Source organism: Pelmatolapia mariae, linkage group LG15 (genome assembly GCF_036321145.2).
Source record: "Pelmatolapia mariae isolate MD_Pm_ZW linkage group LG15, Pm_UMD_F_2, whole genome shotgun sequence".
NCBI lineage: Eukaryota > Metazoa > Chordata > Actinopteri > Cichliformes > Cichlidae > Pelmatolapia > Pelmatolapia mariae.
Window position 1 is genome coordinate 15,524,543 of NC_086240.1, and position 17,429 is coordinate 15,541,971.

Genomic DNA, 17,429 nt, shown 5'->3' on the forward strand with positions numbered 1-17,429 from the left:
AATTTCAGTTATGAGACTAGCGATCTTTAGTTACCATACCCATTTTCTTTAGCTTCAAATCAGGTTGGCTGTTCAGCTTTATCATCAACAATGTTTTTTTTGTTTTGTGGTGAATATCTCAGAAGGTCCGTTTCAGAAATCCTGCCCTTACTGATGTGTCATAGTTCCTGGCCTCTATCTCCAGGATTTTATCTTACATACTGCCTTGCCCCATGCCCTATGCTGCCTTACAACTGCATCGTGCAGTAATCACATGATTAAGCATGTGTAGAGGTGTTCTTATTCATCTTCTTGAAGTGCCCAATGAGTTTGTCATGTGCAACCCTCATCTTTTTCATTTTCATTGTAAAGTCATTACATTTGGCCTGGTTTTGTGGCAGGGTGGTGTTGAGAGGGCCATCAGTAATGAAAAATTATATAGTGCAAACTGCAAGTCAGCATTTTGATTTCTACACCTTCTGCAGTAGTGGCATTAGCAGGATTTTTTTTTAAATGGGGTGGACCAGGAGTGGCAAGAACACTGCATGGGAACACAGTGAGGGGACCTATTTTATTTATTTTCTGCTGTGTTTTACTTGCATCTATTTGAAAGAGTGAGTGTAAACACAAAAAAATATTTTATGTGCTGGAATGTGCAGAAAATAGGTTTAAATGTTAAACAAATTTTTTCCAGTCAGAGAATGTTGCATATAATTAAATTTTAGCTTGATGCATAAAGTTAAAAGATTAAAACTAATAAAACAAGTTTTAAAAAGAGACTTTTCCATTTGATTACATTTTGTATGATGGATTATGCAGAAAAAGTAGAATTGGGCTGAAAGATCTATTGCTTTATCACCTATTCAGGTTGTAAATCGTGTTTTTAAAAAGTAACTAAGTAACTAAGTAATTAATTACTTTTGAAAATAAGTAATCAGTAAAGTAACGGGATTACTTTTGGGGGGAAGTAATCAGTAATTAGTTACTGATTACTTTTTTCAAGTAACTTGACCAACACTGGTTATGAGTACAATATGTTTTCCCCCTGTTAAAGAAACAAAACTAAATAAATAAAAAAGCTCTTCTCATTTAAAACTTCTAGAGCGTGCAAAAAAATGTGTAAAACCAAGTGTTTCAGGCAGTCTGTAGCCTGAGCTTTTGGCATGTAAAGAAAATCATAGTAGGTCCACTTTAAATCAAAGGATCACATGAAGTAAATGTGGATTTTTTTTTTTTCCTTACACTCATCCAAAGTCAGATTATGTGTTTAAAGCAGTGTCTGCTGCTAGATTTTTGCAGCAGGAGGAAAGTAAATGAAAGCCACTCAGTCATTGATGGGCTGGAGACAGAAACAGAGCCACTTTGTCTTCAATAATCTCAGCGCAATATGCCTCGCATCTCATCTCCCGAGGGCATCATTTCCCTTTATGGCTCACACTCCTAAATGGCTGAATTATGTCACCAAAGATCAATGCAAAATTTCACCACACCCTAGCGTCTGAAGACAAGTTGGCTTTCCAGCCCTTAATCTTAAAATTATAGGCCTTTGGAGCCTGTCTGGCATACTATATAAGACCTATGAGCACAGCATTAGAAATAAATCTCTCTTTGCCCAATAGATGTATAAGGATGTTATGATTTAGGAATATAAAATGACATAAATCTTGACTTGGTCTACATAGAATTTCAGCCACGTTTATCTTAAGCCAATCAGACAACAGCAATATTTCCATTCACCTACAGGCAACCATGAAGGGAAATTCTCAGATGACACTGAACCTCTGCCTCCATCTGCTGGTTAAACAAAAAACCCATCCACTCCTCAGAAGAATATATTTCTTTAATACATTTCTCAATTCACCAGTCACATTACAGCCGACATGATTACTTTTTATATTATCAAAAATCACTGAAAAAAATGCAGTATCATAAATATATGACAGTCTCATATATATATTTTTTGTACATATTCATTTCAAAGGTCCCTTAGTTTAAAAATAAGTGTACAACCCGCCTAAAAATTTGATAGAAATCTGCTAAATTCAGCGCTGTTTTTTTTTCCTGTAAGAAGTATTTGAAACAGAATGGCTTCTGTCTTTAAAGGGAAGCAACTATAAAGTGAAGATTGCCTTGAGCCTTGATTTTATTGCTAGAAAGATATTCTGATTCATCAAACAACCATTAAAGAAGATCTTAACATATGTTCAATTAAATAAGATATAAAAAGGCCCTATTCGCAAAAGCAGAAGCATAGCACACGGATGTTTTACACACACAAAAAACAAAACAAAAAAAAACAAACAAAAAAAACATACAGATTATTTCAAAGGTACAAATGTGAAAATGTGGAGTGTGGCTTTCACGCTGACGGTGTGAAGGTGAATTACAGTCAAAGACAAACAGTTCAGGTCAGGAAACAAGTGAAAAGATCAACAGGAAGACTTTAAAAGCATTCTCTTGTGCTTATTCTGCTCCTCATGGGGGAGCAGGTGTTTTTAAACACCTCCCTCCCTGATTTGTTCACCATCTCCCCTCTATTTACACGTCAATCCATCCCATTAATGTTCGTCTTTATATCTGTCTCAGTGCCAGTCTTCATCGTCGTCATCCTCCCCCTCTGACGAGTCCTCTTGGCTGCTGGCCTCAGCCTGCTCTGACGCTCCATTCCCATTACCTCCCCGCTGGGCCTCTGCAGCAGACGCAGCTGCCGCCGCCGCTGCTGCCGCCACCGCCGCCTTCCTGGCTCGAGCTTGAGCTGCTGCCTGCTCCTCCTCCTCCTTCTGACGCAGCGCTGCAGCCTTCTTCTCCTGCTCGGCATGACTCTTCATGTGAGCGCTTCGACTCTTCACTTTATAAAACACTCTGTAAGGGAGGAAAAGGGTGCAGCGTTATGCTTGACAGCAGCTGTTTGGAATAAAGCAGCGCTATTGGGGGGGGAAAAAAAAAAAAAAAAAAAAAAAAAAAAATCACGGAATTCACGGAAACTTCTAAACACACTGTGGCCCACATAGAGATCAGCACACTGAGGTGAACCAAAAATCACCAGCATTATTTGGACTCTTATAATGAATGAGCAAACATTCATAACACAATGCTAACAGGTCAGGAATTAACGCCAATCTCTGTGATGGCTTTTGTCGTACCTGTTGCATTTCTTGCAAGGAAAAATCTGCTCAGGTTCCTGCGAGGGCTTCGGTGGCACCCGGGGCTTCTTTGCAGCAGGCTCGGCCCGAGATCTGGGAAGTGCTGGAGACTGATGAGCCTCTTTATGAGCAGTATCTGGCTCTTTGAGCACCAGCACTGTTCCTGCCTGAAGAGGCAGAAACATAAGATTGAGTTTTAGCACCGTTTGGACCAATGGTTCATAAAATTGTGATTTTTTTTAAAATAAATAAATAAATTGTTTTTTCCGTTATTACAAATATATTAACTGATAAGGATGTGTATCAAAGAACTATGAAATGAAACTTACATAGTCATGAACCTGTAGTGACTGAGCGACTCTCGCCTGCTGTTTTCTCTCATTGATCTGCTCTAAAGACATATTCTTCTTGTCATCCTCATCCGCTTCACCTTGAGTCATCTTCGGCTGCTGTGAACTCTGTAAGGAATCCCACCAGGGAAATTAGGCAGACTATGACCCAGAATCTTAAACATCACTTCAAGACAATAAGATCCTTGTTCCTTCATTAAAGGGGACCAGTTATTTATTTATTTTTTTACCCTAGTGTTTCTTCTTAATTGTCAAAAAAGGAACCCCCCCCCCCCACACACACACAAAAAAAAACCCCAGCGGTTTTCCTTAATAAAGTCGCAGCTGTTGAGAGTTTTGCAGCCTCCACTCCCTGGTACACTTGACTCAGCTTTCTCAAGATTTACTCAAAATGCTTTCTTAGTTGCCAGATATCCCCCCCCCCCCCTTCCTAAAAAAAAGAAAGCACATTAACAGTGGATACACAAAATGTATTACTCTATTCAAGGAACCCAGATGAGGGGCAGCCAATCAGAAGTAAAGTGGGTATCTTGTTTCAAACTAAAAGGCTCTATATATGGGGAAGGATAGGATTAGATTAAAAACTGGATCTAGACATCTTTATATAGAGTAATAATCATGTATAAATATGATTATTACTCTACATTTTTAGGCCAGCTAATGTGCAACGCTTCTTTTCTCACAACCACCAACCACCAACTCAACTCACTCCAGTGATCTTAACATTTTGCATAGACAGAGCACATCCTTATTTTGGTACTTTTGTAAATAACTGCTGTCAACCAGAGAATAGGTCCAGGGGGTGCTTTATTGAGGGTCACACAAATACATGTATCAGAAATGGTGAAGAAAACCACTGGCTGAAGGGTGTCTGTTTCTTTTTGCTGCCGTGTATTTAAAATAACATAGCAGCAAAAAGACGTGGCACAAAGCACCTTTCTCCATGTGCAGACATCTGTACTCACACACAATGAAACCCCTTCTTAAAAACACTAAAGTTCCATTTGATTAGTTGAAAAATGTTGACGACTTTTAATTAATCCTAAATATATTCAAACAGATAAATATAACATGGAAGACACATTCAACCATGCACACTGAAACGCACATGAGACATTGCAAATACTACATATACGGTCATGGTAAACAGTACACCAATCAATTCAAAGGTTTTATGTACAAGGACATAATCTAAAGCACACCTGGTGTACTTAAGTAATGCTAGGTAAATACAACCTCAGGTGAGCAACAATACAACTTATTACAAAGTAGGGCTGTGCGATATGACCAAAATCTCATATCCCGATATTAAGACATCTATCGTCCGATAACGATATAAATCAAAAAAATTTAACATTTTCTGTAAATTCTGTGAATCTCGGGCAGCTCGACTTGCGTGAAGTGTTTCCAGCTGGGCGTCATGGACCTAGAGTCCAGTGTTTTAACTGATGTATGAAACTATACATTTTTAGACATAGGTTGTAACAGCCGCTGTTTTCTTTGTGAGTATTTATTACACAGCGTGCTGCGGGGAAAAGCCTGTTCTAACGTTTGAGTCTAAGGTTTATTTTTTTAGCACCTGACAGCTCTTTTTTGCTTCTCATCCGTAAATACTCTGCATACTCTTTCACGTGATTCAGTTTATTTTGAAGTCTCAACAGGATCTTGAGCTTTATTGTGAAAGGTTTATGTGGAAAATAAACAGTTTTACCATCGTTGTTGCAAACGACAACGCATAAAAACAAGCGCTTGTCTGTCTGTAGTGTGGTTATATTAAATATAAGAGAAAGAGAGAACTTTAAGAAATTAATATAGCCACTACAGTGACCATCAAAATGATGAAAAAATATTGCCGTAAACAGTTTATTTTGCGACACCACGAAACAAACGATAGCGTAAAATGAAACGATAGACGTTTTTATATCGTCATCCAATATATATCGTTATATCGAACAGACCTATTACAAAGTGTTATTATTTATTTAACAACAATTTTGCCAAAAATTAAGAAGCAGTGTTTGAAAAGCTGAGTGCATCCCATAATTCAAGAGCTTATTTAACCACCTTTAGAAGCAATAACGTGAAGTAACTGTTTTCTGTGACTTAATCAGTCTCTCACATCATTGTGGAGGAATTTTGTCCCACCCTTCTTTACAGCTTCAGTTCACTAAAGTTTGCAGGCATTTGTTTATGCACAGCTCTCCAAGCTCCTGCTAAAACATTTCAGTCAGGTTGACGTCTGGATTTGAATTGGACAATTATAACACCTATTCATTTTTTCCCCCAGAAATGATGTTGCAGATTTACTGCTGGGTTTGGGGTCATTCTCCTGTTTTATAACTCTAAGCTTAAGCTGTCGGACAAATGGCCTCACATGGTTGACTCTAACTGCAAAACCAAGCCCAAATCCTCACTCCTCCACCACCGTGCCTGACAGTTGGTATCAGGCGTTTGTGCTCTAATGTGTGTTTGTATGTGAGGAGTTTGAGCAGATGTGGTGCTGTTAATTATGGCCATAAGGCTGTTGAAGAGGCCAAGCCACACTGAAGTCATTTATTGCACGTCTTCCCCCTGCTGTTTTACCCAGCTTTCCTGTTTCCTCTCCACTGTCCTATCTCAATAAAGGTTAACAAAATCAATCAAATGCATTTGATTAGCAGCACCTGGCTGCCTAGTAGTCTCTTGATTCCTATGGAAGCACTGAGGCTGTAATTTTTCACACAGTGCTTCTGCGTTTTGGCTTAACTTTTGTTAAATAACAACATAGCGTAATAGGTCATTGTTCATGTGAGGTTCTCTAAGGACCAGATTATTTGCATTATGTCCTGATATGTAAGACCTTAGAATTCAGGATGTGCTTTTTATTACCATGACTGCATATTGACTCTTTAAAATAACTGTCAGATCTAACCGCGCTTACCTTGACGTCCACGACTGCCTCTGCGTGTTTTTCCACAGGTGAAACAGGAGGGCCGAACGTTAAAATCCCATTGCGACCAACCTTCACCTGCTTCTTGTATGTGTAGTAGAACTCCACACACTGAGCCACGGTCTTAGTCCGCACCTTTAAAACAGTCAGAGAAGCGTGCACATGTAAAGCTGTATTGAATAATAAGAATACGTAAAATAATCCTCGAGAAGTCACTCTGTCTCAGCTTATTTTACTGCTTTTTTAAAACCCACATTTCCTATAAAAGTAGTCATTTCCTGTCGCAAAGAGGATGTGAATTTTTCAGTCTGAATGACTTTTGCACTTTTTGAACCTTTTTAAAGATGCGGCTTGTCTTTGTGTTGAGAGGTGAGCATCCTCTTCCTGTTTACTCATTTTCCATTACATCTAAATCTGGCATCATGCAGCAAAGACCGTAAGTCTTAACTATTAAGGTCTTGTTTGATTAAAGCAATTACGTGAATGCCTCGAGGAGTGCGCAAAGGATTTATTGACGCTACACAGAGTGCATTTAATCGTATACAACTGTTTGTTTGGTTGCTTTCTTTTTCTTTTTTTCCATCGATTCACAGTTGTTCTTGCTGCAGAGTCAAATTAACGAGCATACCAGTTTCTGCACCAGAAAGAAGTCCTTCCTGTAGGCAGAGATCCCCTTATTGAAAAACCGCTTCTCCTCTGCTGTCCAGCTGTCAGAGCCTGAGTGGAAAACAAATGCAGCAAAATTAGGTGAGTGAGCAAGAGTATAAATTACAGAGAAAGAGAGAGAAAGGCAAAGAGAAAGCACGTGACAGCTGATTGAAGCAATTAGCATAAAATGCTTCTTTGTTGTTGTTGTTACCTGAGTAGTGATAACCTATCAATTGATGGCCTTTGGGGAAAATTGGATCCTGATGCATCAAACGTCCCAGTGTTTCCTTAAAAGTTGGCATCACCATGAGCAAAGGCATGTCCCTCATTTGAAAGCTATGAAACACTTACAAGTAGAATTGTAAATAATGTGATATCTGTAGGTCACTTTACTCACAAGGAAATCTCCTCCACATTCATGAAAACAGTGCAAAGCCAGCTCCTGATTGGTTCCTCCTCCTCTCAAAACACTCGAACATGCCATGTTCATCAAATCCTCCACTACAAAGAGAACGTGAGGAGTGTTGATGGTGACAAAAAGTTCAAAGTATGAATAAAAAGCGAGGTCGGTGGGTCACGTGTTATGATGGACACTTACTGGTCTCTTTGTCACCATGTTTGAAGGCGGCGTCATCAATAGGAACCCAAACCAAGTCCGCTTTGTGCTGGTCGGACTGGGAAGAAGCTTCATCTTGCAAATCAGGAATTTCTGCCTGGTACTTTTGCCCAATGTTGATTCGTCTGAATGCCAACACAGAGAGCTGAGTTATGAAGCCGTCAGTTAGAAACAACAGTAGGTTGTTTGGATGTTTAAGTGCTACTCACGGTTCGAGGCTCACAGGTGTAGCCTCGGCGTTCAAGGTGAAGAGAGGCGGCGTAACGTCTGAACTTGCTGGAAGAGGCGAATGAAAAAGCTCTTGCTTGTTAAGTAATTCATTCAAATAAGTAACTCACATATATCACAGCAAAAGAACTGAAGCAACCGAGACTTACTGGAACGCAGAAGGCTCCGAGCTGCAGACTTGGGCGTGGGCGGGGGCGGCAGGATTTGGTTGGTTACAGCTATGTTAGTGAGGAAGGTGGAGAAGTAGAGTCCGGAGCCCTCCCGCACAGGAGACAGGATGGGTGGTGGCGTGTATGGGGGAAGGGTAAGAGGGTTGTCCATCAGGCGCACGGGAGAACGGAGGTTGCTCTGAAAGGAAGTGATGCTGGAGTAGACGGATGGCGCGATGAAGGTGGATGGTTTGGGGGGAGGGATGATGAGAGGTTCGGGACGAGGCCTGCGCTTCAATTTAGCTTTTCCATCCTCATCAAGTCCTGTATCGCTTTCCTCATCCTGCATGGAAGAAGCAGAGTTAACGCAAACCTATATTTTTTATAACAATCATAAGCAGGTTTCACGCCTGACTGATCAAATTCTAGCATCTAACCATGAAATGAAATGAAATGAAATGAAATGAGGTAACAAGATAAATATAAACGTCAGGAATAAATTCTCCCTGCTATCCTCTAGTCCAGAATACAGCGCCTTCTTCCTGTATTAACCTTTATTGCTCCTAGCTCAGACACAACCGGCCATTAAGCTGACTGAACGTTCTCATGTGGTTTATCGTGACGCAATTTAAGTTTCTCTGTGAGAAAAGAAACTAAACCACAGGAAAAAGCCACACATAGACAAACTCATCAGCTGATTTGAACCAGACTAAATGAAGTACGGATGTGAAAATGCCCCCGACCTAAAGGTGTGATTGCAGCAGAGCGAGTCTTGAATACGAATAACATGTCTGCTTTTTCACCAGCATCAAGAACTCCATCACAAGTTTATCCTCATTCTATGTTATCTGGGGTCAATGCAGGGTCTATTCATGGACAAAATAATTTTAGAAGTGTCTAGACAAATTAGAATGTTTTTTTGTTTTTTTAAATTGACACGAATCCTTGTTTTGATAAAGATACAAAAAGTTTTTCCAGAGGTAGCTTTCTGTGCAGACCCTTAAGCCTCCTAGTAGATGTATCTGGTAAATGGACTGATTCTTATATAGTGCTTTTCTACTCTCCCGGAGTAATCTATGGTATAAATTTGAACATTTTTCAAAAAGGCTGATGCCTGACCTTGAGGTCAAGGTCACCAGGATTCGCCGCCCGCCCAGCAGGGTGACGACAATACCTCATCAGCTGGGGTGTAAAGTCAGGTTAGAAAGGCGTTTTTAAAGTTCACCGATTTATTATCAAATCTCAGGTCCAGATCGTTAACTGTATTAAAACATCCTTTTGGACTAAACCGTTTCTGATATTCAAATTATGCTAGGGTTTTGAGACTTGTGTGATAAAGGTTTGTACCTCTATGTCCAACATTTGAGGACCTTGTTGGAAATTAAAGGAACAGTCCCACACAGAAAAATTGAACATTTTCTCAGGCCTGTAGTGCCATTTCTCTGTTGGTGTCAAACGCCCAGCTTTGGAGGCATCGCCTGTGCGTTCAGCTGGGACTTGCCTTAATTTTATGACTTCGCAAAAAATAAATAAAACTCAGCTGCAACTCCAGAAATCCCAGCACCCAGTTTCTCCAGTAAACGAAGAAACAGAATCAGAGCTGGCACAAGCTAAAATCCCCTAGGAAGAAGTACTAGGACCACATTAAGGAAAAGTATATTCTTGTTCATTTCATTTTAAATTTGGAGACTAAAGTTGTCGTTTGAAGTCAAACAACTCCCACAGCTGCTATACTCTCTACAAAATGCCGGGTATAAATGAGTAATTGAAATGACAACTTTAATCTCTGCATTTTGACTTTTTTCTCAAAATGAACAATGACATTTATGTTGTTGCTCTAATACTCCTACCTAATACTATCATTAATGTTTACTTCTCATCCCACTGTCACAACCACGAGCTTCTCGTCAGCATGATCACCGGCTTCCTCCCACAGTCCAAAGACATGCGTGCTAGCTTAATTTGCGATTCTAAACCGGCCGTAGGTCTGAATGTGAGCGTGAATGATCACCCATTTTTTTTGTACAAGCCCTGTGACAGATTCATGACCTGTCTGGGTTATGTGGTTATGAAAATGTATGAATAAAGTCATTCTGAAAAAGACACTGAAGCTCAATTTTTCAAGTGTATTTTTGGCACGTTTAGCGCTAAACGGGTCATGGTGTCGCTTTACAGTAAGAAAAAGCAGACCTCTCTACACCAAACCTACTAGACCAGATAAAAATATCTATCTCCCTACATTGATTTTTTTTTTTTTGCATTACACACATAAAATAGATTTAATCATCTGGCCCAGTGATGAGTGCACTTCCTGAATCTGACTCCACTGTGAACCTACAGTCTGTAATGATGTTCATGTGGTTCAGGATTTTGGAATTAATGAGTCACATCATCTAATTCAGTCCATAAATTGTGGGTTGGTCCAAGTTTCAGTTGCACATCTCTGTTACTCCTCAGCAGATGTCTGAAAGACTCAAAGTCTCAATGTTTAACCACTGCGAGGTCTGAGGCGACCCATGAGAAGTTGAACTTTGAGGTTGTTTGTGTAACTGGGTGGGATGACATTGTCTTTGCTAACAATACTGCTCAAACTTGCATTTTAAAGGGGGGTATCAAGGTAGTTATGCAATGTGGTCTAAGCCTGAATAAACATCTACAAACACAACGTCTGTAAATGTTTCATCGTGGTATGCAAAAAAAGAAAAAAAAGTCCCTTTAAAGTGACTGAAAGGAAAACAATTCAAATCTCTCGTCCTCAGGGAACTAACCTGAGCAAAACTCTCAGTCATGGTGCTTCTCAGCGATCGCCGGCGAGCCACAATAACAGAAGGTTTGCGATCGGATGGTGCAGCAGGCCGCTCGCCTTGACCGGGCCGCCCCTGTACCCAGCCACCCTGAGGATCTGTTTGACCTCTGTGCACTGGCACAGACACTGGGATGACCAGGGGCACCATTGTGGCTTGCCTGCTTGAAGCACTGTCTTCCTGTTGAGGCACAATAAGGAAAGAGGCAGGAAGATTAGAAAAGGCAGAAGAGAGTTGAGGAAGTAGCAGGAAAATAAAGGAAAAGGGATTGAGATATAAAAAGAGGAAGAAGTCCAAGTGGTCATATGAGCTTTTTTTGCATTCGGCTTAATTTAAACAAAAAGAATCAGAATTACTGTTTCTGAACAGAAATACCTATTCTTTCTTTATTTTTTGTAAAATTTGAATCACTAAAAAGTCCCCAAGATACAGACATACATTTCTTACATTCACCAGCCACTTTATTAGGTACAGCTGCTTTAACTGCTCATCAGTACAAATATCCAATCAGTTAATCACATGGCAGCAACCTGGTGCATTTAGGCAAATAGACACGGTTAAGATGATCCGCTGAAGTGCAAATCAACCACTTGGAAGAAATGTGATTTAAGTGACTTTAAATGTGGCATTGTTGGTGCCAGATGAGCTTGTCTGAGTATTTCAGAAACTGCTGATCTACTGGGATTTTCCCACACAAGCATCTCTAGGGTTTACAGAGAATGATCAGAAAAAGAGAAAATATCCTGCGAGCAGCAGTTCTCTGGGAGAAATGCCTCGTTGATGCCAAAGATCAGAGGAGAATGCCCAGACTACTTTGAGCTGTTAAGAAGGCAACAGTATCTTCAATAATAACAATCAAGATACGCAGAAGAGCATCTCTTAACTCACAACATGAGCTACAGCAGCAGAAGACCACACTGGGTGCCACTCCTGGCAGCTAAGACAGGAAACAGAGGCAACAACTCAAACAGGCTCAACAAAATTGCACAACAGATGAAAAATGTTACCCGGTCTGATGAGTCTCAGTTTCTGCACCGACATCCAGGTGGTAGGTCAGAATTTAGTGTAAACAACAGGATAGCGCACCACGTCACTGAGCTCATCATCTCAAACTGTTCTTGAACATCCCAGTGAACTCGGTGCACTCAAATGGCCTTCGCAGCCACCAGATCTCAATCTGGCTGAGCACTTTTGGGATGTGGCAGAACTGGAGATTCATGCAATGGACGTGCAGCTGATAAATCTGCAGTGTTATGTCATGACATCAATATGCATCAAAATCTCTGAGGCATGTTTCCAGCACCTTGCTTTAGTTATGCATACACTAGCAGATCTAGTTGTACCTAATAAAGTGTCCAGTGAACATAGAAAGCACAAACAAATGCAAATAAAGTTCAAAAATATATTATTTGAATAAAAAGTAGCAATGACAACAACAACATGATACTATCATGTCAATCTGGACAAATTTCTCTGAGGAAACTCATTTAATCGATGCCACAGAGGAGTAAAGAATAGAGGGAAACATTTACCCAATAAAGTGGCAGGTGAGTTTACGTTTAAGATTTAAAAGCACCTACATGATAAAGAAGTAACTTCTTATTTTCCTCAACCAATAAACGCATATCAGCTTGAAACGCCATATTTAAGAGATCAATTAAAAATTAAAATTTAAAATAAACACCACAGAGCAGAAACATTAAAGTCTCTTTCAAAACATGTGTATTACACCTGTAAAAAAACAAAAAAACAAAACAAAAATAGAAATATATAAAATTTCATCATAGGGCTTTACAAGCACATACTTTTGCAGGCTTTCGGAGACGTCCACATGCCTGCCTGGTATTTCTGCTCATTCTAACTCAAAGAAAAACTAGCAAAATGAGTAATCCTGGCTTCTAGTGGTGGGGGTTAAAGCATGAATCAGTTTTGTGATTCATAATTTAGGCAAAGTTAAGAACAAAAGTAAAGACACTCGAGTCTCGTCTCCTGACCTAGAAAACAAAGTGCAGTTTAACTAACCACAACGCAACAGCTCTGGGTTGTGAATCGCCACCTTAAACCTGTTTGGCGTGTAGTGGGAAGAAAAGGAGTGTAGCTATACAGGTTGACAGTGCTGCCCCTCCCTAGCTCTGCTGAATGACTGGGAAAAGGCCTGAGGAATGTGGAGGTGTGCAGACATGCAGCTGCTCCAACGTGCGCGCGGTGCAAGAAAGCCTCCGATAAGCTTCGTAACCCCCTGAGGGAAGAGGACTACCTGTCCGTGTGCTCGCGTTAAAATGGACTCAAACTGAGTTTTACTCATTTCTGCAACTTGTGTTTATGTTTTTAAAAAAAAAAAAAAACTGCTAAAGAAACCTTAAAGAAGCAGGCCCCAGTGGGTGTGCCACGCTTAGAGTAAATATTATATATCCTGAATAAAACGACAGAGGGTATCATCTTTCATACAGCAGTAAAATGAGGAGAGCAGATCAAAAAGGCGAACCTTCAGTGAACGGCAGACATTCAGGTTTCACCAGATACGTTGTCTGCAGTATCGATGTGCAACTTGTTAAAACAGCCCGCAATGGCTGATGCTCAACAGCTGCACGAGTCGAGTAAACAAGCCCAAGAAAAGGATTTTGTAAACCATAGGGAAGTTCTGCATAGAAACAGAGTCCTTCCTCTTTGTACAGCTGCTTGCCAACTTTGCCAGATGAGAAAATCTGCTCTCACTTGCACAAATTAGCTGCCTGCCCCGTTCCCTCTCAAGCAACCTGAGCCTAAAGAGAGTATTTTATTTCTTTTTTTTTTAAATCATATTACTCTAATAAATGATTGATATATTCCCTACAGCAGCAGTGTAATGAGCCATTTCTCTTTTACCTTTACAATTTTTGCAGGCAGGGACTCCATCTCTGACGCCTTCTGTGCCAGGGTTTCCAAGTTGATCTCCTTGGATGCCCTCCTTCTCCTACGGATGACCCCTCCTGTTGTCACTTGGCTTTCCCCTGCTTTCGCAGCCTGCGCACCCGCTACTCCGTTTTGGGGTGGTGGAGGCTCTTTGGCTTGAGACCAGATGTTTGTGGAAGGGGGACCCAGTGGCGACTGCCCCTCCCTGGAAAGGCGACGCGAGCGCCGAGGAGCAGCCGCGTTTGCGGGCTCTGTGGGATTTGTGCCGGCCTTTTCAGGGCATTGATCAGGAACGGCTGACGCGTCACAGCTTTCAGCCTCCCCTTCCTGCCGCGGCTCCGCCGACTGAACATCTTCTTTGGACCCAGTTTCAGATGGAGGCGGCTCGGCAGGCTGATAAGCGACGAAGTTTTGGGTCTGCTGCTGTTTTGGTTGCACCTGTGGCTGTGTCGCGTCTTGCTGTGGCACATTTTGCTGCTGTAACTGTTGCTGTTGTTGCTGCTGCTGTTGTTGCATTTGCTGGATTTGTTGCTGTCTCTCCTGGAGCTGCTGCTGATGATACTGTTGCTGCATTTGTTGCTGCAGCTGTTGGATTTGATGCTGCTGGATTTGGTGCTGCTGTTGCTGCAAATGTTGCTGTTGTTGCTGCTGCTGCTGCTGCAGCTGAATCTGATGCTGTTGATGCAACTGTTGTTGCTGCTGCTGCTGTTGTTGTTGTTGTTGGTGATGATGGTGATGATGAATTTGTTGCTGCTGCTGTTGTTGTTGCTGCTGCTGCTGCATCTGGTGTAGAAGCTGCTGCTGAGTTTTGGGCTGCTCGCTGTAGGGCAGGTTCGGAATTGCCTTGTTTGCTGGAAAAACCGAGTAATAACCAGATGAGAACTGTTGCTTGCTGGGTCTGAATGTTGCCTGGAAGGGCTGCAGCATGGATCCCTGCAAACCATGAGGTGGCACATGTGACTGGCCTTGGAGCTCCACGCCTTTGTGGCTGTGTTGATAGGCTTGCAGCTGAGCCTGGTGCATCGCCGTCGCTGCAGCATGCTGTTCCCACTCGATCCCCCTGCCTTGAGCTGGAGCCTGTGTGGCATCTCTATAAACCTCCACAGGTCCGGACAGCTGATTTTCCCCTCCCATCGGCAGAGCTACACCTTCGTGGACTCCCTTGTGGAATGTCATCTGATTCCTGACATTCACTCCGCTCATGTAGGGGCCAAAATTCTGCCCCCAGGCCGACACAGGAACTTCCTGGGACCAGCCAGGGGCCTGTAAGGAGTCCTGGTGCATCCATTTTACTGGAGCACCCTGTTGATAGTGCGGTAAACTCTGGGGCCCTTTCTCTTGATTATAAACACCAGAGCTGCTGGCAGAGTCACTGTGGCTTGACTCTAAAGCTGGCGGTCCCATACCATAATAAACCTCCCCTGGGTGCTGCACAGCCTCTTTCATGGCTGCAGCACGGTGCTTACCACTCTTGTCAGTATTTACTTGAGCAGGAAGACTCATAGTAATAGAGCTTTCAGTCCCGATCTGTGAGCGTGCAAAAGCAAGTTGGTGCCTCTGTAGTGCGCTTTCACTGCTTGTGGTGAAGAAATTCTTTAACTGTGTATACAGAGGTATCTGGGAGGAAATATAAATCCCAAAGGAAAGCACAGGGTGGAGAACACGCAGTCCTCCTTCAAGAATCAAATCTGAGGCTCGCTGTCCATCCTCTTTATGGGTGCAAGACCTTACGATAGAAAGAAGAAGTCAGACACTTTTGTTTTCTTAGAAGACAAAGTTTTCACTCGACTCTCAGTCGTCTTTGGCAATGAGGAAATTGAGGCCTACACCAGCAGATAGCCCCGTTAGAGTAAAGTGAAAATATACAGAACTGCACGCAGATTGAGCAGAGAGAAAGAGTGCGCGCAGAGAGGGCATTACAAGTTTCGAAGGGACAGACAGACCTAAACACGGAGGCGCTTACAGTGTAGCTGCCATTTGGCACAACAAGAAATACAGGAAACGAAGGGGCTCGTGCAATCACCCGAGCGATAGCCAGTGATGTTTGTGTGAGAGGAGAAAAAAAGAGCAATAAGGAAGCGTCTGAGGAGCGCAAGCTCTTAGGCAATACAGCAGATTAAAAAGCATTACTTACACACCGTGTGATCACCTTATCAATGGTGCAAAGAGTCGCCCGTGTCCAACTCCACGGAGTCACTTTGGTTTCGATCAACTGCGCGCAGCTCCATGAAGGGATCGTGCGCAGCAAATGTCATAACTCTTGACAACTTTCCCTTGAGTTTCACAGCGCGCAATATGGCGAGCAGGCGAGCGAGCAGCCCCGCGGAAATACGCTCCAAAGTCCGGCCAGGGCCCGGGGCAGGCTCAGTAACGCCGTAGTTACAATGTTGCACACTGTATCCGCAAAACCGTGCACTTCCAGGAAAACATGTCCACAACTTTCCCCCCCTCCACCTCCTCCCCTCCTGCACGCAACGTAAGTAAACCCACACGCGAGACGCTGAACGTGCAGCGGCCCACTCGGGCACTTCCTCAGATCAGTGCGCTTTCGCTGAGAGGAAAGCTCCGAGTGTTTAAAGCCGCCGTTTCGGTTTGTCCGAGGTGCGCGGAAAAAGAAAAAAAGTCTGCGAAACTGCGCAAAACACGCAGAAAGTTGTGCACCTCGAAACGCACCGCCTCACCCCAAAACAGCTCAAGTCACATCCTGTTATCCAATCCGATTGTTTGGCCACTCCCATCGCCGTATCCGTGTGCGTTTGTTTCTCAGTGGCGGCTTCCCCGGAAATCGGAGACTGGGCTCGTCACACGGACGCAGTTTGTTGTTGTTGGTTAAAATCAGGCCTCCAACCGGGTTTACGTTTGGATAATTCATGTGGTTCAACAAACCCCAGCTCTTCGATTATATTTTATTCATCGTTTTATTCATTAAAGCGGGCTTATTACACGTTATTTAAAGCCCAGCTACTCACTTTTATCATTTCATCCATGTTTATGTTTTTAACAAGAAACCTATTTTAAGCAGCTTCTCTGTTTCCTGCCAGAGACGAATACATTTCCCGTCATCTGCATCTGTCCACAGTGTTATTTACGAGCAGGCACCACACTGATTACCTGGGGTGCATGCACAAACCATTTTGTGCCTCATTTTTCACATGCAGAAGACCCACCTACACCCACCAGCCACTTTGGTGGTACACCTGCTCAGATACATTTTGGCATGCAAACATTGTCAACATGGCCTACTGAATTTAAACAGAGCATCAGAATGGTGGAAGAAAAGTCAATGACGGATAGTTTTTATCTTCTCTATTTAAATGGGTTGTTTAATGGACTGTACCTAATATTATTGTTCACCCAGTCACGTGCACATTTATGCAGGGTCTTTTTTTCCCTCTAAGCCTTAAGTTCTTCCTCACATTCCCACAGACTCACTCATATTACAAGGGATGCATCGGGAGAGTTCAGTCTCTTGCCCAAGGATACTTAGACATACAGACTGGGTAAGCCAGGGATTGAACTACCAACCTTCTAGCTAGTATATGAAATGACTTCTCATTTAAAGGAAATATGGGGCTTCAGATAAACCACTGATAACAATAAGGATAACCTTATATCAAGATTTTAATATGTATTTATTTATTTATTTTTGTGGCTTTTACTCCAGAAAGCGTGGATGCTTTCTGGAGTAAGA

General features: G+C 42.2%; 1 protein-coding gene across 3 annotated transcripts; it reads right to left on the minus strand.

Moving 5' to 3' along the window:
- Positions 1 to 1,843: 1,843 nt before the first annotated feature.
- Positions 1,844 to 16,439, minus strand: mideasa (mitotic deacetylase associated SANT domain protein a). Of its 3 annotated transcripts, none has more exons than XM_063495756.1 (13): positions 15,888 to 16,439; positions 13,712 to 15,464; positions 10,811 to 11,026; positions 8,043 to 8,385; positions 7,875 to 7,941; positions 7,648 to 7,790; positions 7,447 to 7,550; positions 7,261 to 7,336; positions 7,030 to 7,118; positions 6,393 to 6,536; positions 3,452 to 3,580; positions 3,123 to 3,289; positions 1,844 to 2,841 (listed from the first exon to the last, which is right to left on the minus strand). In XM_063495756.1, exons 2-13 carry the CDS (start codon positions 15,239 to 15,241, stop codon positions 2,562 to 2,564), a joined length of 3,288 nt encoding a protein of 1,095 aa, XP_063351826.1. In that variant the 5' UTR covers positions 15,242 to 15,464; positions 15,888 to 16,439; the 3' UTR covers positions 1,844 to 2,561. The 3 variants fall into 3 exon arrangements, with proteins under 3 accessions (XP_063351826.1, XP_063351824.1, XP_063351825.1); XM_063495754.1 differs by having other exon boundaries at positions 15,877 to 16,439; XM_063495755.1 differs by having other exon boundaries at positions 15,873 to 16,439.
- Positions 16,440 to 17,429: the final 990 nt, after the last annotated feature.